General features: G+C 42.0%; 2 protein-coding genes across 2 annotated transcripts in view; one reads left to right on the forward strand and one right to left on the reverse strand.

Moving 5' to 3' along the window:
- The window catches only part of trpn1 (transient receptor potential cation channel, subfamily N, member 1), a 33,886-nt gene extending 29,420 nt beyond the window's left edge, over positions 1 to 4,466 (reverse strand). The window contains exons 1-2 of the mRNA XM_066675928.1: positions 4,227 to 4,466; positions 3,888 to 3,989 (exon numbers count right to left, since the gene is read on the reverse strand). Coding sequence (XP_066532025.1) covers positions 3,888 to 3,989; positions 4,227 to 4,361 — 237 coding nt within the window. The 5' untranslated portion in view covers positions 4,362 to 4,466. The remainder of the gene's footprint in view (positions 1 to 3,887; positions 3,990 to 4,226) is intronic.
- A 1,655-nt stretch (positions 4,467 to 6,121) lies between these two features.
- On the forward strand, positions 6,122 to 20,001 carry cndp2 (carnosine dipeptidase 2). Its single transcript, XM_066675340.1, has 12 exons — positions 6,122 to 6,206; positions 7,172 to 7,291; positions 7,646 to 7,789; positions 8,585 to 8,747; positions 10,754 to 10,842; positions 12,569 to 12,769; positions 14,347 to 14,431; positions 14,708 to 14,868; positions 15,162 to 15,326; positions 16,908 to 17,049; positions 17,608 to 17,755; positions 18,111 to 20,001. Exons 2-12 carry the CDS (start codon positions 7,232 to 7,234, stop codon positions 18,175 to 18,177), a joined length of 1,425 nt encoding a protein of 474 aa, XP_066531437.1. The 5' UTR covers positions 6,122 to 6,206; positions 7,172 to 7,231; the 3' UTR covers positions 18,178 to 20,001.
- The last annotated feature ends 2,731 nt before the right edge of the window (positions 20,002 to 22,732 follow it).

Consider the following 22,732-nt stretch of genomic DNA (forward strand, 5'->3'; position numbering starts at 1 on the left):
TTTCCCCAGAATCCAGTGAGCCTCCCCTGTCTACTTATCCACCCATTAACCCCATGCCCACTGGCTCCTGCTCTAAAGATGAAAAAGCTTTTACTTTGGACACTGTGACAACAAGTGGATGTAGTAGAGGCACCTGAAAGTAATGGATCATGTGCTTTATGCTGAACTGCAGGCCCAAACATACTGACACCTCCCTGTACCCTAAGCCCAGCGAGCCTAAGATCACTAAGCTCTATTCCAATACCTCGGGAATGAGTTGGAGTGGTGTTTGTGATCCAGAAAGTATCATCCACCATCAGTAGCTGACTTCTCTGATGTTTGTGTTGGTGAAAGCCATGCAGATCCTCACAGCAATGTTTCAACATCTAGTGTAAAATGTTCCCCACATGTCACCCACTTAAAGTGAGAGTTAGACCAAAGATCTGAATACGTGAGATGAAAAATGTATTTTCTCATGATTAATTTTGAATAATGTTGATATGTGGTTGTGGGAAAATAAGAATGGTATCAGCTGTTAGGAAGTCAGCTGTATAGACCAGTAAGTGAGGTAATTAATTAATTAAAATAATGTCTTACATTTTCTTATGGGTATTCACAGTATATAGCTTTAATGAATGCAGGGTCTCTGAGCATCTGTTGCAGAACAGAAGTTTTTTCCTAGAGACTTTCAGTCCTCCTCTTTTATTATCAGATGTTGTAATTATTCTGAACAGCAAACTTCTTATTTTGTTAAACAAACAATTTAATTCGTTCATTCATTATCTGTAAGTGCTTCTCCAGTTCAGGGTCACGGTGGGTCCAGAGCCTACCTGGAATCATTGGGCGCAAGGCGGGAATACACCCTGAAGGGGGCACCAGTCCTTCACAGGGCAACACACACACTCACACATTCACACCTACGGACACTTTTGAGTCGCCAGTCCACCTACCATCGTGTGTTTTTGGACCGTGGGAGGAAACCAGAGCACCCAGAAGAAACCCACACAGACACAGGGAGAACACACCACATTCCTCACAGACAGTCACCAGGAGGAAACCCACACAGACACAGGGAGAACACACCACACTCCTCACAGACAGTCACCAGGAGGAAACCCACACAGACACAGGGAGAACACACCACACTCCTCACAGACAGTCACCAGGAGGAAACCCATGCAGAAACAGGGAGAACATACCAACTCAAATAGAATTAACTAGAAAAAAATAGATATAGTGGGGCTTGAACAGAACTGATGTGGTGAGAGGTGATAGCTTATCTCAAGGAGCAACCAGTAAGTGAAAATGCTTGTGACTACAAGGGAATTAGACCATGAGATTGGAAGCAAATTCCTCAAAACAAATAGGACATAAAAGAAACTATTTTATGTATATAAACACTATTAATGATGAGACCAAAAAAGGGAAAAATACGAAAGCAGTGCAGGGTTCAAACCCCCGCGAGAAGAAATGAATTCTAAGAGTCACAGAAATTACCACAGTCCCAGAGGAGCTCATGTACACAGCAAGGAAGGAACAAAAAATAACAGGGAAATTTCAGAGAACGGTGGAAAACATAAACAAAGGAAACCAAAAGGGGAAGATAACATAAGTTATGAGAGGACTGACCCCTGCGAGAGGGAACTGACAACTAAGAGTCACAGAAAACATAAACAAACATAAACAAAAATGGTGGAAAACATAAACAAAGGAAACCAAATGCGGAAAATAACAGATAAATATAAGAGGAGTGACCCCTGTGAGAGGGAACTGACAACTAAGAGCCACAGAAATTATCACAGTCCCAGAGGTGCTCATATATACAGTGAGGAAGAAACAAAAAATAATGGGGAAATATCAGAGAACATTGGAAAACATAAAAAAAAGGAAATAAAGGACAAAGTAAACAAAAGAGACAAAGGGAACAAAGGAAACAAATCAGGAGGGACTGAAGACTTAACAAAGGATAAGCTCCAGCTGTTATCACGTGGCCTAAGGCATGATCGCCCCCGGTGGTGGGAGGACCACAGCAGAGGCTGTCCCTTACAAGTATTTTGTGATTCAGTCATTTTTCTCTTTGATTCTCTTATCTGTCTTTTTTTAAATTTGTTTTCTTCTTTCTTTGTTTTCCCTGCACATTATTTTATCCTTATTTTACTGTTGTAGAAAACAGCACATTTTTTTCACTTTTTTACTTCTGTACTGTGCAAAAAAAAAACAAAAAAACAAAAGAAACACACACCCACTGCAGGATAATAATAACTCAGTGTACACGGGAAACAGTGGTGTATTTGCAGGTGCAGTGGATGAAAACTGGGCATTCACAAAGCTCCCCTGACTTCAGTTTCCCTCCACAAGCTGCCCTTTCAAGCAGGTGATTCCCTTCCATTAAATCACCTGACGACCCGCTAATGAACTGCCAGTGTGTTCAGTGGAATTCAAAAATCTGAACAGAGTGTGGCAGGATTTAAAGCATTTATTCTGTAACATAATTGTAACTTAAAATCCAAATATTCCTTATCAGTTCCATCAGCTTTTTCAATTGCTGCAAAGTTATTGATTTGTTCTGTTCTTGGGGATAATACTGTATCCAAAATTACATGTGAGTTTTGGTTTAGACGATTTACAAATGTTCATCTGGTGATAGCATATTACTGCTTACATTTTAGATGCATTTTATTTTGTTTATAAAATGAATATTATAATTTTTAAAACTATGAAACATTTATTAGAAAACGGAAAAAAAGCATGAGAATGTATGAATGTTTAATTACAGTTATACATCACACAAAGGCACTTTAACACATTTGTACACCTGTATTTATAAACTGGCCGTGTCCCAGCCGCATACTGCACCAACTAAAATATCAAAGTAGTACTCTACATTCAGTAGTATGGCATTTATAGGGACTTCAGCGACTTTAAAAAATATCTTTTGGTTCCAAAGCATATCCCCTCTAATGTTCAGGGCCATGCTTCAGTGTTTAAGAAACGCCTGAGGACAAATCCAATCAGCCATAACATTAAAACAACCTTGTCTCTGGGTATGATGTGGGTGGTGGATCATTCTCAGCGCTGCAGTGACACTGACATGGAGCTGGTGGTGTGTTAGAGTCTCTTGTGCTGGTGCGAGTGGATCAGACACAGCAGCGCTGCTGGAGTGCTACTGTGCCCACTCACTGTCCAACTTTTGTTCCACCTTGTAGCTGTAAAGTCAGAGACAGTAGCTCAGTTTGTGTTAGTTGTCCTCTAGTCCTTAATCAGTGACACAGGACGCTGCCCACAGGACACTGTTGGCTGGACATTTTGGGTTGGTGGAACCTCTCATACCAGCTCAACACACATTAACACACCACCAGGATGCCAGTGTCTACAAAGTGCACCTGGATGATCAGTGGAGCTTATAAAAATAGACCGTGGTTGTAGAAGCAAAGATGTATTTTTAATGTTTTGGCTGATTGGTGAAAACTACTGCTCAAAAGTATAACATCAATAGTTTTAATTAATAAAAAAGAAGCATTGGTGGCACAAAAATGTATAAAACGACACCAATTCTCAGCAACTTTACACAAAAAAAGCACGAGGCCCCTAATAACGTCTAAATTAATTTAATTCTGCCCCCATTCTGTTGCAAATTAGCAGCTTGTATAATCTCAGCAGTAAAGAAGGAAATGGAACAGGACGCTCTGTAGCAGCTGCACAAAGCTTAAGGTCACCGTTCCCAATGCCAAACCCTGGTAAATGGGGTTATGAAGCTGCGCCAGTGGAGCTATGTTCTCTGGAGTAATGGAGCTGTATCCAGTAACTTTGGGATGAGCTGCACCACAAAACGTAATCATCCAACATCAGCACCTGACTTCACTAACGTTCACCTGGCTGAATTCTGGACACAGCCACTGAGCTCTTACCTTAGCTTTCTCTCCAGGACTGACCCCGAGCTCCAGGAGCTTCTCCACTACAGCAAGACGGTTGTCTCTCACGGCGAGCATCATGAGGCTCAAACCAGACTCCTTTAGAGTGGTAAAGAGAGAGAGAATTCATATAACAACACGGTTAATGTTAGAGAGAGCCCAGTTTCGGACACTAGCCTGGACTTATTCAAGATGAGACTGGTTTAAATTCCAGTTTGAAAATCATAGACTACACCACACACACCAAGCTACTCTACAGTGAAGAGGTAGTGAAGAGTAACGCAGCCAAAACCATGTGAAAGTGAATTCCAGAAACACACAGGTCGACAAACCCACCTCATCCACCTGGAAGAGTTCTGGATCTCCCTTGTCCAGGGATTTGATGGTTTGTTCAAGTGCAATCCATTCTCCTCTCACACAGAGCGTCAGCAGGCGCGGGGTCCCAGGGTTTGCACCACAGCTCTCCGACATCTTTTCACAACATGCTCTAACTACAGCTAACTAAATAAAAGCTCCCAGAGGAGTTTAATAAACTTTCTTCCAGTCAATGTCTCCTTCTGTAGGGTCTGGTGTGGCTCTCTGCTCTCAGCAGGAGGTGAGTGATCGTGGTCTCTCTCTCTCTCTCTCTCTCTCTCTCTCTCTCTCTCTCTCTCTCTCTCTCTCTCTCTCTCTTTTACTGGCTCCTCCTAAAGTGGATCCTGTTTCCATGGAAACTACGTATTCACTAGATCCAAACACTGAGGTGGCACTCAGGGATGCCCCCACCTAAACACACACACACACACACACACACACCATATATTTAGTTGCATTACTTTTGTGTGTTGTGCATCATACCCAGAATACGTTAATGGATTCGCCCTTTAACACTCTTTTGGAATGATTGAAAACTTTGATGTTGATGATTGAAACTCCCTAAAACCAATCTCTGATCTTAACAAAGATGTTAAAATTAGTTCCAAGAATAAAAACGAACGCCTTAAATGCAGAGTAGGTGATTTGTCTCAAAATATTTTGTTATTTATTATTATTTTTTTAAATATTCTTCATCCCAATAACAATAAGAGTTGACGCCAAATGGTCTGACGATGTAAAGGAAAAGTGTCCTTTACTATAGGCCCCTTTTAGTCATTTCCCTCAGACCAAATGAAACGACAGGATGGTTTACCTGTGTGTCTAAATTCCTACATCACCCTGCCCACATATGCAACTCCTGCTCTCTCTCTGTGTGACTAATCCAGCCACGAACACTGCTGAGTTAATGAAATGTGTCTTATGCATGTAACCCATCTGTCGCAGTAAACACACACACACATTGAACAAGTGGCTGTGAACACACCCCCTGAGAAGAGTAGTGCTTTGCTTTGAAGGAGGAGTGAAACAAGGTGGTGGGACTTTTTCAGTTGGAGTTTACACTTACTGGTTTCTACAAAATCACCAACTCCAACTTTAAAGTCTAAACCCTGACCTCCATTCAGTTTTCAGATCTGTGAATATGTAATTAGTCTCGCGTTCTGTCTCCATGTTCCGCTTTTCCCCTAAACAGCAGCTTGGAAGTCCCAAGCTTTATCTTAAGGACTGGTTCCCTGGCTGTCAGTCTGTGTGTGTGTGTGTGTGTGTGTGTGTTCTTTTTTTAATTCATGGAAGACTGCACTTTCAAAGCAGAAATGCTCAGCCAAGTCATTGACTTCTTATATCGTACATGATAACAAATACAACATATCCATATATAACATGTAAACAACACCACAAGGATCTACCAAACATATAAAAACTTGTTTTTCAGTGGAGGGAGGCTTTATATACAGCTATATCTGCTTCCATCTGGTGGTTAAACAGGTTTATTGAGCCTCTAACGGCTCTCCGTCTGTGAAAGGCTGCTCCTCAGACACGTCCTTATAGTATTCTAGCTACAAAGATCGGGAATGAATTTTATAACCGAACAATTCGCCCATAGTTGAAAGTAGAGATTAAAATCCTATTACTGAATACAAAATAATATAAACCTAGGGATATAATGCTGTGTTTGGGAAATAAACCTTATTTCTTCACCTACAAAGCACACTATGTAGGGAGTAGGAAGCAATTTTGAACATACCCCGGATTATCACGTGATAGACAAAAACCGGAGTGGGGAAACGCCTCAGAGAAATCTCGAAATCTGATTGGTTAAATGATCTTTCAATATTAATAAATTAGCGAACAGAGTGATCTGATTGGCTACTCGCTCTGAAGAAGCGGAAACATGACTTTGTTAAAGTAGCCTGTACATTTATCCAACAGCAGCCAGAGTGAGTTGCAGGGAAATCTGAGCAGGTATGTAATTTAATGCAAGAGTGGATTTTAAAAAGGGAATGATATCCAGTTTGCTTTTTTTAAATTTAAGATTGATTTAACAGTGAGATAAAGTTTGGGTTTCATGTTGCTACGCTCTAAAAGCATGGACGGCATCACCAAGTATTAGTTTAATATTTAGAGGTTTGTTTTTTCCAAACAGGGATTAAGTCTAGTCCTGGACTAATTCCCTGGGCAGCATTTTGAATTGTGATATAGTCCAGGACTAGGCTTTGTCCCAGGGAGTTTAGAGCTGAGAAAGGGCTTGTTATCTTAATCTGAGCTTTAAGTTGCTCTGACTTGTCCTGTATCTGTTATTAAAAGTTTTCTTGATTTCCTTTGGCTTGTTTCACCTGGGTCTGCTTTATATTTCTGTCTGTGTTTCAGTTTTGTATTATATTTTTATTGCTATGTTATATTTTCACAAATATGAAATGCTTGTGTATTTCTCTTAAATATTGTTACATGTAAAATGTGTGCCATTTAAAATAAATCCTTATAATTTGTGAAACGTGCATATAGTGATTCTGATAACACACTGCAGCCCTGATTAATATAAACGTTGGTGTAGTGAGAATAAAAAGAAAAACCTTCATTCGTGTTACTCACAAGCAAAATAAGCCATTTATTTTTGGATTTAGTTGCAAAATTATAAGAGCATCCAGGGTTAAATGGCGCCCTCATTGTGGAATCCTTCAAATTATTAAAAATTATTAATCTGAAAGCCTAATCTTGTCAAGTGCACTGCTGTAAGATACTGCATCAGACTATGACCTCAGATTAGTCTTCAGATAATTTAAAGAATGACCGTCAGCCGTGCGCTGAAGTTATTTTGTAACCCAGCTGCAGCCTTATCTTTCGATAAAGGAACAGAGTTGTCAGCAGTTGTTGAGCTGAATAGATTGAGTCTCTCTCTGTCTTAAAGGCAAAGTCTTTGTGCTTTTCAGGTGGAAGCCTCCAGCCTGAATTTCCTGTTCATAGATTCAACTTTGAAACGTCAGACAGCCATGTCTTACCTCCCAACTCTCTTCAAATATGTGGATGAGCACCAGGATCAATATGTTGAGGTAGAGGTTCCATTCATTCTCCATTTAAAGTGCAATTTACCCTTCTAGCATTAAAAGGTCTATATAATATATTAATATTGGAACCCATAACCATTTAGAAATACATGGTTTTACACAGAACCACTACCTTTAGGGTGTAATTATTACTAATAATAGATAACAGATGTCAGACATATTACAAAAGGGGTTCTACCAGTTTCTCAGATGTCCATGAGAGCGCTTTTAAAGGTGTTTAATTCCTAAGATGCCTATGTCTTCTGATTTCAAGTTCAGTTTCTCTACAGAGGAGTATTTCACGTCAAGTCAGTTCCACTTTAAAAGACTTGTTTTTTTTAATGATTTTTCTGGCTGCAGCGCCTGGCGGAGTGGGTGGCTGTTCAGAGTGTGTCCGCCTGGCCCGAGAAGCGAGGAGAAATCAAGAAAATGATGGAGATGGCAGCCAAAGACATCGAGAGGCTTGGGGGCACTGTGGAACTGGTGGACATCGGAAAAGAAAAGGTGGGTCTCTGTGTGATAACGGCTCTAAGGCTGGGTTCATCCTGCAGGGCATTTCAGATTTGTTCTTTAGTCTAATTTTTGAGGCTGAAAACCTACACTGGATGTTACAGTCGAACAAATACCCAACAAAAGGGAAACACTGGAATCAGATCGGACTGATCCAAGGTTCAGAGAGCTGCTTGGCCCCTTAAATGCAGATATTTGTTTTTTGGCTCGTTTCTTGATCATGATCCATCCATCCATCCATTATCTGTAACCGCTTATCCAATTTAGGGTCGCGGGGGGTCCAGAGCCTACCTGGAATCATCGTGCACAAGGCGGGAATACACCCTGGAGGGGACGCCAGTCCTTCACAGGGCAACACAGACACACACACATTCACTCACACACTCACGGACACTTTTGAGTCGCCAATCCACCTGCAACGTGTGTTTTTGGACTGTGGGAGGAAACCGGAGCACCCGGAGGAAACCCACGCGGACACGGGGAGAACACACCAACTCCTCACAGACAGTCACCCGGAGCGGGAATCGAACCCACAACCTCCAGGCCCCTGGAGCTGTGTGACTGCGACACTACCTGCTGCGCCACCGTGCCGCCTTGATCATGATATCTTGGGTTATTCCAGACTGTCATGCTTTGTTTTGCCAGAATATTTAAAAATAGCAGATAAATGTGGCTAGACGCCAAGGTAGTCAGTTATCAGATGATGTGCAGGGTTGGGTCGCGTTCTTGTCATGTTCTGAATTCTGTCACATTACAGTTCATAACTTCCTCTATTTCCCTTTGTTGCAGTTGCCGGGAGGTGAAGAGATTCCTCTTCCTCCAATAATCCTGGGCAGGTTGGGATCGGACCCAGGGAAGAAGACTGTGTGCATCTACGGTCACCTGGACGTCCAGCCTGCTAACATCGAGGACGGCTGGGACTCGGAGCCCTTTACTCTGGTGGAGAGAGATGGTAAGGAGTAAACACAAGTCAGCTTTGGATAATTAGGAGGCGCTAAACAGGTATTAGCAATTCTAAAACCAGTTTGACATAAGTACACAATATAAACATAATTATGACCAACTCATTACAACTGTATGGTGTTAGAGCACCCAGTGACCCACACACTAACCTGCTAATGCTGTAATATTTGCTGTCAAGTGTTTACTGAAGCAGGAAAAAAATAACAATATGATACTTGGAGCCTTTTGCTGCCGTCGAATATCTATTTAGAGATCAGTTCGGTAAATAATTGTCTGACATTGATAGCACCGAGTGTTGTTGTGAACAAATTAGCGTTATTATTAATATTAATTATAAAAATGTTCATTGAATGATGGTGTAATGTTAATTGCTGGGTTCGAATGGTACAGATATGAGCCATTTTGATTGGCACATAGATCTGATAAATGAATAACTATGATTCAGGGTTACTGTAATCTCAGGGCAAAGGTTATCCATGAACATGCATTCATCAAAAGCTGACAGCTCTGGACTGTGGAGTAACTAACATTTATGTCTACTCTGTGATGGTTTAATCTGGGTTTTAATATCCATGGGTTTAGGTTTGTCACATCATTAATTACGTTATCGACTTATTTTACGATATATGGACATTTACTTAATAATTTTTGCTGCCCCAAATATTGCTCACTGTGTTTCTTTTCATGTTTGATTTCACAAGAATGAACATCGTCAGTTGAGTTGTTCTGTTCTCGATTAGTTTGAAAACAGTGCTTTTATTTAATATTTTATTTATTTGGTATTTAATATTCCAGCTTCAATGTCTGAACGTTCTTAACTACATTTTTGCAAAAAGTTAATTGCTCTTTATTAGGGTTTAAATTGCATTATGATGTCATAATACTATCATCATATCAGTGATATAAAATTATTGTAAAATGACCACAATATCGTTTATCCCGATTATTTCTTGGACGATGTATCGACCAAGTTAAAAAAAGAAAATAGACTATCATGTCAGGTCTGCATGGGCTCAAGCAGTTTTATCTGTGACTAATGTTGCTGAAATGTGAAGTTAGCATAAAAATGATGCGCTTGCATTAATTCTGATGATTAGCGGTGTAGACTGGTGAATACGAGATGAAGAAATGCACCACACAGCTGTACATGAGGCTGATGATCCAAAGCACAAGTGAAGTGACACTGACTAAGCACTGTTCTCTGTGGCCTGCAGCACGGAGAGTTGGTCTGTTCTCTTCCTTTTTGGAAAGTCCTGATTCAGTGGCCATGTGACTTGTCTGCTGATCGCTGCACTTTCCCCTTAATGTGAAACAAAAGTGTGCGGAACCTGTTACAGGGAGGAATATCCTGTCTCATGACCATTCAGTTTTATGAGCTTGTGCAATAGTCTGTACTGTGTACATCAAGTGGCTGGATTATTATAGTGTTAATAAGGTCAGGCATTAAAAATGAAACCATATGGAAGACCCAGACCATTCCGTCTATAAGTGAATTTGTGACATCACAAAACCCACATATTTAGCGTAAAGTAGTTTAGCTCTGCAGTTCATGGTGAAGTTATAAGGAGTGATGCAAAACATAGCAGGCTATTAGATTGCTGAGGTGATTTGCATATAGCTTAAATGCGCACTGACTAAAATAGGCTGCTCCTGGCTGCCCCCTACACTTGCATAGTGTAATTTACATCTACAGCACTGTCCTGAAATTCAAGGGGTTGGGGGAGGGAAGGTTGGTGGTTTCCAGCTCTCCTCTAAAAGTAATATAGTGCAGTTTCTGCAGTGCTGATCTCGGAGTATCATCGATAGAGGCTCTGTTCTGTAATTTTAAGGTTAAAAAACTAGCTAGTGTTCCTTTAATTTAAAGAGATATAGCAGGAAATTGGGCATGGAATTTAATATGTACTATTCTTTTCTTTTTTTTTTTTTTATTTATTTATTTATTTTTTTAAATGAGATCTGTATGGGATACTGACAGAAATGCCCTCTGTCCTGCAGGAAAACTTTATGGACGTGGATCTACGGACGACAAGGGCCCTGTTCTCGCCTGGTTCAACGTAATTGAGGCCTTTCAGAAAATAGGACAGGTGGGTTTCTCATTTGTGTCACCTGCATTTTCAAACGTGAAACATGCTTTTACCATTTAACACACGATGGCACATACCAGTGAACACACACACACACACGGAGGGCAGTGGGGAGCCACTTATCTGAGAAGCATGTTGTGGTTTGGTACTTTACTCAGTGGCACTTCAGCCATGAATGTTGAGGGAGAATAAAGTGCTGTTCCTTTACTCCCTGCCCCTTTTTTATTGTCGGTCCAGGGGATCGAGGCAGCAACCTCCAAACCTGCTTCACCAAAACCTTTTTCCTCAAACCTTGGAAAAATATTATGGCTCCCATTAGAAAATCACTTTCACTGAGATCTTTCTTCAGATTTTGGAGCAGGTAGAAACCCCTCGGGGCTGTAGGGTGGAGCCTGATGTACACAGTCACACACACCGCCAGGCTCCAGCGTCTTCAACACACCTGTGTTACTCAGAATGGTTTAGTTTTCATAGCGATCGCAGCAAAACTAATGATTAAAAAATGTTGATGTATTCTTTGTATCACTCAAGAAAATTACACTTCCTAGAACCGTTCTAAAATGACCTGCAGGATTAGCATGTAGCTAGCTTTGTAAATACAGTAATGCAGAGCATTTGTTCCTCTGCTGTTTATTAATTAAACATTTTCAAAACATTAACCTAGTCCTGGATTAAACATTTTCAATTGTGATGTGTATATGTATTTTTTTCCCCTAAAAAAAAAAAAAAGCTGATGTAGTCCATGACCAAGCTGAATCCCAGTCTGGGAAACCACCCCTAAATGTCTGCAAACACACTTCTCTTACATCTCTCTCACTTGCGGTCCTAAGCCTGAAATATATGTAGTTCTGCAGGTTAATAAAACTAATAACAAGACAGCGTGAGGATTATGTTTTATTAAAGATGGACTGGAGGCTGTTGGCCAGTCTTCAGCACTTTATGTAGTCACTCAGCAGGGATCATGAAACGGCTCCATGCTTCTTATAACCTGTGATAAAGCACTAACCCCTGGCTGAGGGGCAGTATGTCAGTGCATGTTCGGCCCGAGATCGTTTGATCAAAGATCGTTTATTAGGCCACTGCTATAAAGCAGCGGCGCGGCCCAAAGGTTGTTTTGTGAACTTTGTTCAAAGATCCTTGGCGTTTTCTTTTTTTTAAGTGAAATCTGGAAGCATGTTACTGCAGGTCACTGGATGATACCTGACATAAACATATATAAACATTAAGGCTTAATTCAAACCCAAAATCAGTCGTCATAAATATCTGTAAAGGCTTATTCCAACATGCAGCAAAAAACAGCTTTTATGTGGGTCAGCCATCACATTATGATCACCACTTTGTTCCTACACTCACTGTAGAAACTGACCATACGGGTTCACTTATACACTGTGGTCAGGTATGTTGCTGTGCATACTTTATTTACCCCCTGTTCTTCAGCGCTCAGGACCCCCACAGAGCAGGTGTGATGTGGTGGTGGATCATTCTCAGCGCTGTGGTGACACTGACGTGGTGGTGGTGGTGTGTGTTGTGCTGGTGTGAGTGGATCAGACACAGCAGTGCTGCTGGAGTTTTTAGACCTCTGTGTCACTCCTGGACTGAGAATAGTCCACCACCCTATGTCCAGTGATGAATGATGAGCTACTGTCCCTGACTTTACATTTACCAGTGATGTAGTTGTGAGCTCACACAGGATTTAAAAACTCCAGTGCTCCTTTCTTTCTTGCAGGAGCTGCCGATCAACATCAAGTTCTGCTTCGAGGGGATGGAGGAGTCTGGTTCTGAGGGCTTGGACGAGCTGGTGTTCTCCCGTAAAGACACCTTCTTCAAGGATGTGGATTACGTGTGCATCTCTGATAACTACTGGCTCGGAAAGGACAAGCCCTGCATCACCTACGGCCTGAGAGGCATCTGCTACTTCTTTATTGAAGTGAGGAGACACTGAAACGCAACACCTGTTCAGTTCAGAACTTTTAAAGATGAAGATATGGAGTGAGATCACTGTCTTTTATGTGGGAGCGCAAAAACCACACTAAATCAAGCAAGTCAGACTCAACGAGCGCACAGAATCATGAAAACCGAGTGAAAACGGCGACAGCGATTCAACTCCGCGCTCTCGTGTCACTGTTTCCAGTGCAGGCTCCTGTTTTTTTTTTTCCTCGCTTCAAAAGTTTGAGGTCACGCTCGCTTCTCAAAAATCTGCTCGCTTCTCGGTTTTAACAGGAAATATGTCACAGATTCAAAACCTGGTAACTGACTCCTAGTGTTGGCACCCTTGAATCTGAAGCTTGAAGCATGCATACACAATTCTCTCATGTTAAATACCTCATAAAGCAAGCCCACATGAGCCTTGCCTATGGACAAAACAGGCAATGGATTAGCGCTGTGATAAATGTAAAAGTATCATCAAAAGCCCTGCTCAAGTGTTTCTGCAAGAATATAATAATTTTAGATATTAATCACATGAGAAGTGCCAACCTGCAACACTGTGGATGTAATTACAACAGAATAGTTTTCCCAATGTGCTTCATCAAGTTGTGCTATGAGTGTATTCTAAACTTATTTTTAATATATTACTGTTTTATGTGTTGTAATGCACCCGAACATGGTTTTAAAAGCTGTAAAATGTGTCATCTCTTCGTGAGATACACAAAGCACTTTGAGGGTTTGGCCACCAGATAGCACTTAAGTGCACTGTGTCACGAAGCTTCGAGTAATTAACCATTTTCAGATTCAAGGGTGCCATCACTAGGAACCGGTCACCAGGTTTGGATCTGTGACGTATTTCCTGTTAAAACCGAGAAGCGAGAGTGAGCTCAAACTTTTGAAGTGAGGAAAAAACGGGAGTGCGCACTGAAAGCTCGTTGAGTCTGACTTGCTCTATTTAGTGTCGTTTTTGCGCTCTCGCATAAAAGACAGTGATCTCACTCCATATGAAATGCTGTTCTTTATTTATTCATACATTATCTGTAACCGCTTATCCAGTTCATGGTCGCGGTGGGTCCAGAGCCTGGAATCATTGGGCGCGAGGCGGGAATACACCCTGGAGGGGGTGCCAGTCCTTCACAGGGCAACACAGACACACACACACACACACACACACATTCATTCACACACTCACACCTACGGACACTTTTGAGTCACCAATCCGCCTACCAACATGTGTTTTTGGACTGTGGGAGGAAACCGGAGCACCAGGAGGAAACCCACGCAGACACAGGGAGAACACACCACACTCCTCACAGACAGTCACTCAGAGCGGGACTCGAACCCACAACCTCCAGGCCCCTGAAGCTGTGTGACTGCGACACTACCTGCTTCGCCACCGTGCCACCCCTGTTCTTTATTTAGTGTGAAAGATTAGTTTTACGTTAAGGCGTATTTAAATTGGGCATTTTATACATATTAATGCTACCTGATGTGATACTGTTATGAACAACCTTCTCACATGTTTTGAGTGTCTTCATGGACAGTGCTTTTAACTCTCCCCTGCTTTTTTTTCTGTAGCTGGAGTGCTGTGATAAGGACCTGCACTCTGGGGTGTTTGGAGGATCTGTTCATGAAGCCATGACTGACCTGATTGCTCTTATGTGTAAGTCTCAACACACTCAGCTCTCCACACGTGTCACACGTTTATATCGTACAGTATATCATCGCTGTCCAAAGACAAAACATGCATCCACATAACAGTCACTAGTTCTCAAAAGTGATGCAGTAAACATTAAGGAGTCATTAGGGGATTCTTATGACATTTGGCATTTACTCAAGGGCTTGTTTGTGGATTCAGGAGTAAACTGACTGTTGCGTTGTAATCGACCACTTTTTTTTTTACCTGCTGTGTAACGTATTCTATCTGCATCTGTCTCAGCCTCATTGGTGAATAAGAAGGGGAAGATCCTGGTTCCAGGGATCTACGATGATGTGGCTCCTCTTACAGATGACGAAATGAAGCTCTATGAGAAAATCGACTTTGACATTAAAGAATACTGTAAAGATGTGGGAGCTGACCGTCTGCTGCACGAAACTAAGGTATGTCTACACCCCGCGCCCTGGTGTGTCTTTTTGGACCAAATAACAATACTTTAAAGCTGCATACGTATGAATGAAATATTTCCAAAGAGATATGCATTCAGATGTGGCCATTTGGTGTGATATGTGTTCCAGACTTGTGTGTGTGTGTGTGTGGTTTGAGAAGTTTTGTTCTACATTAATTTTATCTGAAAACAAAGGCAATCGAATACGTCGGTGTATTTTTAAGTGACTCATTAATTTGAATGAATGAAAATGCTCTGCTTTGAGAGATGTTTGTGTTCCCCGTGTAGGAGCAAGTCTTGATGCATCGATGGAGATACCCCTCTCTCTCGCTGCATGGCATTGAGGGAGCGTTCTCTGGAGGCGGAGCCAAAACTGTCATCCCCCGCAAAGTCAACGGCAAGTTCTCCATCCGCCTGGTACCGGACATGGACCCCAAAGTGGTGGAGAAACAAGTAAAAATCTCTTTTTATCTCTTTGTTTTCACAGCTTCAGAGAAATGCTCCATCTCTGTGTGTGTAGATTGTCCCAAGTTCATGATTCTTTCTAAATTAGCTGAACTACATTTGTTTAACTTTTTGGAACAACAGCATCAACAAAACTGTGGCCTGTGGGAAAGCTATGACATTTTTATATTTTCCCCCCAAAATATTAAATGCAGTAATTAAACTGAAGATATACACTGATATTTTAACTTGTTCACACTTGGAATATTACTTGAATATTATTTTAAACAATGAATATTACGGTGGTAAATAATGCAGAATTCATTCATTCATTCATTATCTGTAAGCGCTTATCCAGTTCAGGGTCGCGGTGGGTCCAGAGTCTACCTGGAATCATTGGGCGCAAGGCAGGAATACACCCTGGAGGGGGCGCCAGTCCTTCACAGGGCAACACACACACTCTCACACACACACACACACACACACACACACATACGGACACTTTTGAGTCGTCGATCCACCTAACAACGTGTGTTTTTGGACTGTGGGAGGAAACCGGAGCACCCGGAGGAAACCCACACAGACACAGGGAGAACACACCACACTCCTCACAGACAGTCACCCGGAGCGGGACTCGAATCGAATCACAACCTCCAGGCCCCTGGAGCTGTGTGACTGCAACACTACCTGCTGCACCACCGTGCCGCCCCTAAGGCAGAATTTCAAACAGAAAGATAATTTCTTCCACTCTATTTTTTTGCACAAAATTTTAAATATATTTTTCTTTGCAGACATTTAATTGTTTTTAACTGAATACATAATTGGTCATTTTTGCATACACACATGTAAAGGCTCTCCCGGTCACCAGCATATTTTATTGATTTTCTGAGAAAAAGTAAGTGAAAACCACCTTCTTCAATGAATATAATAATGTAAGCACAACACACTCCCAAAAGTGCTATAACACAGGCCACATTTATCTTTACTTTGCCCAAAGGTCTCAGGTTCACTGTGGAGTTCTAGTTCAGGGGCCCTTTGGTTTACTTTGAGTCTGAAATGTGAAGAATCACTGTAGGAAATGCATCATGATTAAATTGCAAAAACGCCCAAAAACGAAGCACAGGGGGCGTCTACTTGCTTTTGCACATCACACATCAGATGAGCTAAAGCCAACACACTTGTGATTAAGCAGTGCTTCAAATGTTCTGTCATGTGGTAATAACAGAATGCTTATTATATTATATGTTTATCTGTTGTCTGGTTCCTTCATCAGCACAAACATGTGGCTGGTTTTTCCTGTTGGCACTAATTGACTGAAAAAATGTCTTTAGTTTAGAGATGTGCTACAAAAATGTTTGAGTGTTGAGATGTTTCCAAGATTATTTAAAATGTTTTCCTTAAGCAAAAAAATAAATAAATATAAATAAGACAAAACCTCTAGATAAACTTATTCATAACAAGGTGTCTGTCTAGAATTAAGCTGATTCACATCATCAGTGTATTAACTACATTTACATGTTCTCACTTCACTGAGACGCTGAGTGTTTAAGACACTGTTTTGAGGTCTTACGGAATGTCTGTGTCTCTCAGGTGGTCTCCTACCTGGAGAAGAAGTTTGCCGAACTGGAGAGTCCCAACAAGATGAAGGTGTACATGGGCCACGGAGCCAAGGCCTGGGTCTCTGACTTCAACCATCCTCACTACATGGCTGGACGAAAGGCCATGAAAACCGGTCAGTTACACTTCTGTGCTGTTTTTTATCAGATGTAGCTGAGGTGTTAAGACAGTGTCCAGATTTGAGGCTTGCATAGAACTATACGGCAAACACCATTAAATACCATTGATACATTTATCAATCATGACATGGAGAGGAGTGGCACAGTGGTGTGGTCTAGGGGTGGGCAGTATGGCCCTAAAAGTATGGCCGCTCCGAGTGACTGTCTGTGAGGAGTGTGGTGGGTTTCCTCCGGGTGACTGTCTGTGAGGAGTGTGGTGTGTTCTCCCTGTGTCTGCGTGGGTTTCCTCCGGGTGACTGTCTTTGAGGAGTGTGGTGTGTTCTCCCTGTGTCTGCGTGGGTTTCCTCCAGGTGACTGTCTGTCAGGAGTGTGTTGTGTTCTCCCTGTGTCTGCGTGGGTGCGACCCTGAACTGAATAAGGGTTACAGACAATAAATGAATGACATGTAGAGCATGACTTTAGTGCATGTTTCCAGAAGAGCTGTTTGAAACAGGTTGGCATTACATAGAGCAGCCTTTAATTTGCGTACCTGTGTTTTCTTTCTCCCTCTGTAGTGTTCGGAGTGGAGCCTGATCTGACCCGTGAGGGAGGGAGTATCCCGGTGACTCTGACCTTCCAGGAGGCAACTGGACGCAACGTCATGCTGCTGCCCGTCGGCTCTTCAGACGATGGAGCTCACTCCCAGAATGAGAAACTCAACAGGTAAAATGAAGCCACAGGATCTGGGCTGAGTGTGTGGCTGATACATTGTGAAAGCATGTTAATTAATGGTCTCTCATTAGAGCAATAACTGAGACATAACCTCTTGTTCAGTACATTCTTACATATTATAATTGATTGTAATCATCCCATTCACTTCACTTTCACCTTTAAATTCTCACACAAACGCTTGTATTCATGATTGATTCATATATTTAAAAAAAAAAAAGAAAATCAGAGATTATTTCTCATTATGAAGAGCTCCTGTGAGAAAATAAATAGAACAACATTGATTTTTTAGATGAGACTCTGGCCCCAAAACATGTATTTTAGTGTTGTTTTATTTCCTCTTTAACAGGTCCAACTACATCCAGGGGACAAAAATGTTGGGCGCTTACTTCCATGAAGTATCTCAGCTCAGTTAAATGAAGGCTTTTGGACTGGGGAAGGCCCGGGTGGAATTAATGATGAACATGTTCTTACATATTCACCAAAGAAGGCATTTCTATCCTGTGTTCAGTGCAGAAACCACTCGGCTTTACTCAACTCAACCCTGTTTGCTTACTGAAGTTTTTACATAAAGATTTGCTGCATTGTTTATACAGTGTATAAATTATTTCTCATGGTTTACTTCTAAAGCATAAGCTGCTGATCACCCTCCACATGCCTTTTACGTGTTTGCTCTGACTTATTAAAGGCAGTGTTCATAAGCCTCTCATTAGAACTGACTGATATCTGTGTGCACAGCAAATTCACCAGTTTTAAATCAACACTAACCCCCTCGGTGTTAACATTTTGATTTAATGCTGGTGAATTTACACTATAGATATTTTTTCATTTATTATCTGTAAGCGCTTATCCAATTCAGGGTCGCGGTGGGTCCAGAGCCTACCTGGAATCATTGGCCGCAAGGCGGGAATACACCCTGGAGGGGGCGCCAGTCCTTCACAGGGCAACACAGACACACACACTTTCACTCACACCTACAGACACTTTTGAGTCACCAATCCACCTACCAACGTGTGTTTTTGGACTGTGGGAGGAAACCGGAGGAAACCCACGCGGACACGGGGAGAACACACCAACTCCTCACAGACCGTAGATATTTATAGCGTTAAATTCCATCAGAGTCAGTGATGCTGGTTGAAAATTCGTCTAGGATCATGTCAGCTGTGATTAGAGGAAGGAGCACTAGTCTGTTCCAACGTTGTGGGTGTGACGTTTGGAGCAACATTAGTTCACAAAAACTATTCCTTGGATTTTTATTTGATTGGAACCTGTGCAGCTCAAAGGAGACAAATCCTCCAAATTCATACGATCATTTACACCTTAAAATCACACAGCGTTTATCAGTGTTATGGACGTCACCTCAAAAATATTGATTTTTATGGGTTTCAAACTGTATTTTGTTGATTTTTTTCAAAGTGAAAATGCATTGTCACATGAAAGGGGTTGAAGTTAAGCGGCGTAAAGTAAATTTACAGCACACTTTAGAAGAAATATTCAAAGTTAAACTCAGTAAAGGAATAAAAAACACTTATATTTGTAGCAGAAGGCTGAGGAGTATACGTTCATTTAGAAAGTCAATAAAAAGACCAGAAGTGTTTTGGACGTTTGCTCATGGCTGTATGCATCACTACGTCTTAACTATTGCCCTTCAATAAAGAATCAGGGTGTTTTTGCATACGAGTTCACCTCAGTTTGTTCATGTATCTTCTTTTATTTGCTTCTGGACGCAGAATCTAAGGGTTAAAGTTCAGTGATCATGAAGTGGGCCCTCAGAAGTACTTTATTACATCTTCCTCTACCTCGTTATGACTTTTTAATGCAGCGCTGCGTAGAATAATCAGTGGAATTTAAATAAAAATGAAAATAAAAGCAAAACTCCTGGTTTAGGATCAACTTTATTTAACAGTTGTACGCAGTTTGTTTTATTGATTTATTGAAAAATGATGCCTTATTAAAGGTACATTATTCAAGATTCATGATACACTGCCTCTAGTGACTAAGTTAGTGAACTACAATAACGTAGAGAGCCACTTTATTGCGAAGTGCAGTGTTGTAATCAGGATGCACTTGAGCTGATGCCATTTTTAAATCATTTTTAATCACGCGTTTCTAGCTCCTTATTCTTTCAAGTTTGAAAGTGAAAACAAATCACTTAATGCACCTTTGTGTGAAAACGTCTTAAACCTCCTTAATGTAATTCATATTTCTCATTGAGACCATGTTTGAATCTATAGGGTCTTCAGCGTCATGTCTAGAAAAAGCAACATTAAATAAAACCTTTGAAATAAAGCATTAAATTGTAGAAAATATGTTTAATGTTTTTATTCCTCTAATTTTCGTACAACTGTTAAAAGCTCGTTTGTTCTGTACCTTCCCCAGCACCCTGAGGGTTAGGGGACTGCAGAATGTCCCACACACACTCCACCAATCATCCATCAGTGTATGGAATGAGGAAGGACTTGTTCAGTCTACTTTCCTCAAAAGTAGAGCCACAAAGAGCAGTGCAGCTTCAAGAACATCCACTGGTTTATTTTTCTCTTTTGTTGTGGAAGTGAAATACTACGGATCATAACAGGACAAAGACTGATTTATAGGTAAAAACAAGAAAAGGAATCCATGTGAGAGACTGGGTCACACTGGCTCTGTTTTGTACCTAAAAGCAGCGTCCAGTGTCTTTGAAGTGTGAGGTGTTACAACAATATTTCATTTGTCATTGTGTAATCACCAATAATAAAATTAGTAGCTGAAAGACAGTAAGTGTTAATGATTAAACTGCTCCGTCATGGTCAGGGTCAAGGTTGGTCCACAGCCCCTCTATGGAAGCAGGAACACACCCTGGACAGGGCTTGCTTCAGGTGGTGATATGCATATGAAGGTAAACCGGGGTGGCGTTTCGCTAATGAAATGTAAATCGGATGCGTATGCGCAGCCAGCTGATTTATCTGCCGTTCTCAGATCACTTCTAGTTTCAATGTGTTCTTATAATAGCTTCATAAATCTGATGCTTTTAGTTTTTACGTTAAAGCTGTGCTCATTTTCACACTGCACTCATTTAATGAAGCAATCACTTGTTCAGTGCGTTTTCACTTTAATATTGAGGTTCTGGAGCCCACCAACCCTCACACTGTAAAACAAAGCCACCCAGTCTTTGTGGGCTGCCAGGGAATCAGATTTTACACTGCACCTTACATATAGGGCAGAGACGTAACATTTAGCCCACCCCCTCGTCTGAGTCCAGGTTTCTCCAAAGAAAAGAGAACAGAGTGAAAACTGCTAAAATCCAGAGCTTCTGCTCCTCACTCTTCACTGCTGTGCGCTCGGGGTCGGGGTGAACAGCGAGCAGCTCATTGTCGTTTAAAGGAACTGGTGCTGAAAGCGGGTGTTCTGAACAGCGCGGGTTATAGCGAGCAGCTCATTAGCATTTAAAGGAACAGGCCCTGTTCGGCAGGGAGGGAGTGATGCTGCGAGGTTTGATCCTGGTGGTATTTTGACCGAAGCAGTTTACAGATGTTGCATTAAGAAGCAGACCTGTGTTCAGTTGTGGACAAAGTGGAGAATATGTTCCTTTTGATTGTCTGTAGAGAAATGGGTAAACAAAAAACGCAGCATGTACCCAGCGAGCATGGTTGTTTCCCTGCCCTTCAGATTGACTTGATTCAACATTTCAAAGCCTTAAACTGGTCAGGGATCAGCGTTGTTGCAGTGACCTCGCTGATAAACAAGCCCCCCCCCGGTCATTAGGCTCAGAATAATACAATGCAGCGTCAAAGGCCGAGAATAGACGTAGGTTGGCTCTGGGCTATATTGCAATATTCAGCATCACTTCTGATATCCGCCTCCGCGTGACGGATCGTCCCATCGCCCGGCCTCGCTGTCGAGAGGGAGCGCTTCAACTCTGCGCGGGTTTGCGCTCGGAAGCAGCGGGAGGAGGAGAAAACAAACGTGTGCGGTCAGTGCTTTTGATTTAATGCACTTCACAGTCCGAACGGCTTAGCGCTCGGCCTCGTGACGTCCGTGACGTGTGGGGGGTAAATAAAAAGAAAAGGCATAGAAAGGAAAAAAAACAAACTAGGCTATTAAATAAATAAGTATCTCCCCTGCCCCGGTGAATCTGTCTGGATGGTGTGCCGGCTGGTGCCCACAGGTGGATGGACAGCCCACCGGTGGGTCTGTCCTCCGCACACGGGAGGTCACATCTATCCCACACTCCCCCACTCCTCCTCCTCCCTCCTCTGCTCATAGCCCCAGGAAAGGCATAAAGCACAGGCCCAGGCGAGGTGGACGGATCCGAATGGACAAACTTGTCTGGTGGCGCTAACTTTGGCTGACGGCCGCTCTCTAAATGGGAGCGGACAGCCTGTCTCTGCCCTTAAGATTCGTTCCGTCTCTCCGTTTTCCCTTTTTTCCCTCTCCTCTGTTTGCAACAGTAAAGGTCCATATTTTCTATTTATTTATTTATTTTTCCCCCCCATCCACTCTTCTCCATAAATTCACCCTGTTGAAGTGCACATCGCTTTTGCGAGACACTGTGGCCTGTGGCGGAGGTTTGTCAGCAGGAAAAAGGCTTCAGAATGCAGAATGCATGTTTACCAGGCTTCGCTTTGAGCTCCGAAGCCACGGTAGATTAGGTTTGATTGGTGAAAGGGATGTCACAGCTCAAAGCGAATGCAGGTCTTTTATCCCCCCTCTCCTCCTCCTCATCCTCCTCCTCGTCCTCCTCCTCCTCTCCTCACTAAAGACTAAACAGGGAGGTGTGTTATACAGGAGGGTGGTGAGGACACATTCAAACACTGCGATGTACAATTCACTATGCTCCAGTGATTCCACAGAAAGCTGGATCTGGGCTTCTCCCCAGCCTTGGTTAGAACTGATGCCGTTCTGGGGTTTGCTTTTGGTTGGGTGTGTGTCTTTTTAAGTATATTTTAAAGCTCAGGAAATGGTGTGGCGTTTGCATACCACGAATATACAGTT

This window comes from Hoplias malabaricus, chromosome 6 (assembly GCF_029633855.1).
Source record: "Hoplias malabaricus isolate fHopMal1 chromosome 6, fHopMal1.hap1, whole genome shotgun sequence".
In the NCBI taxonomy this organism is placed as follows: domain Eukaryota; kingdom Metazoa; phylum Chordata; class Actinopteri; order Characiformes; family Erythrinidae; genus Hoplias; species Hoplias malabaricus.

What these genes read in the sequence shown, in the direction of transcription:
- cndp2 (XM_066675340.1), top strand. Translation starts at nt 7,232, where the DNA reads ATGTCTTACCTCCCAACTCTCTTCAAATATGTGGATGAGCACCAGGAT. An exon ending in ACCAGGATCAATATGTTGAG is followed by an intron (nt 7,292 to 7,645) that starts GTAGAGGTTCCA and finishes TTCTGGCTGCAG; the next exon opens with CGCCTGGCGGAGTGGGTGGC. An exon ending in ACGAAAGGCCATGAAAACCG is followed by an intron (nt 17,050 to 17,607) that starts GTCAGTTACACT and finishes CTCCCTCTGTAG; the next exon opens with TGTTCGGAGTGGAGCCTGAT.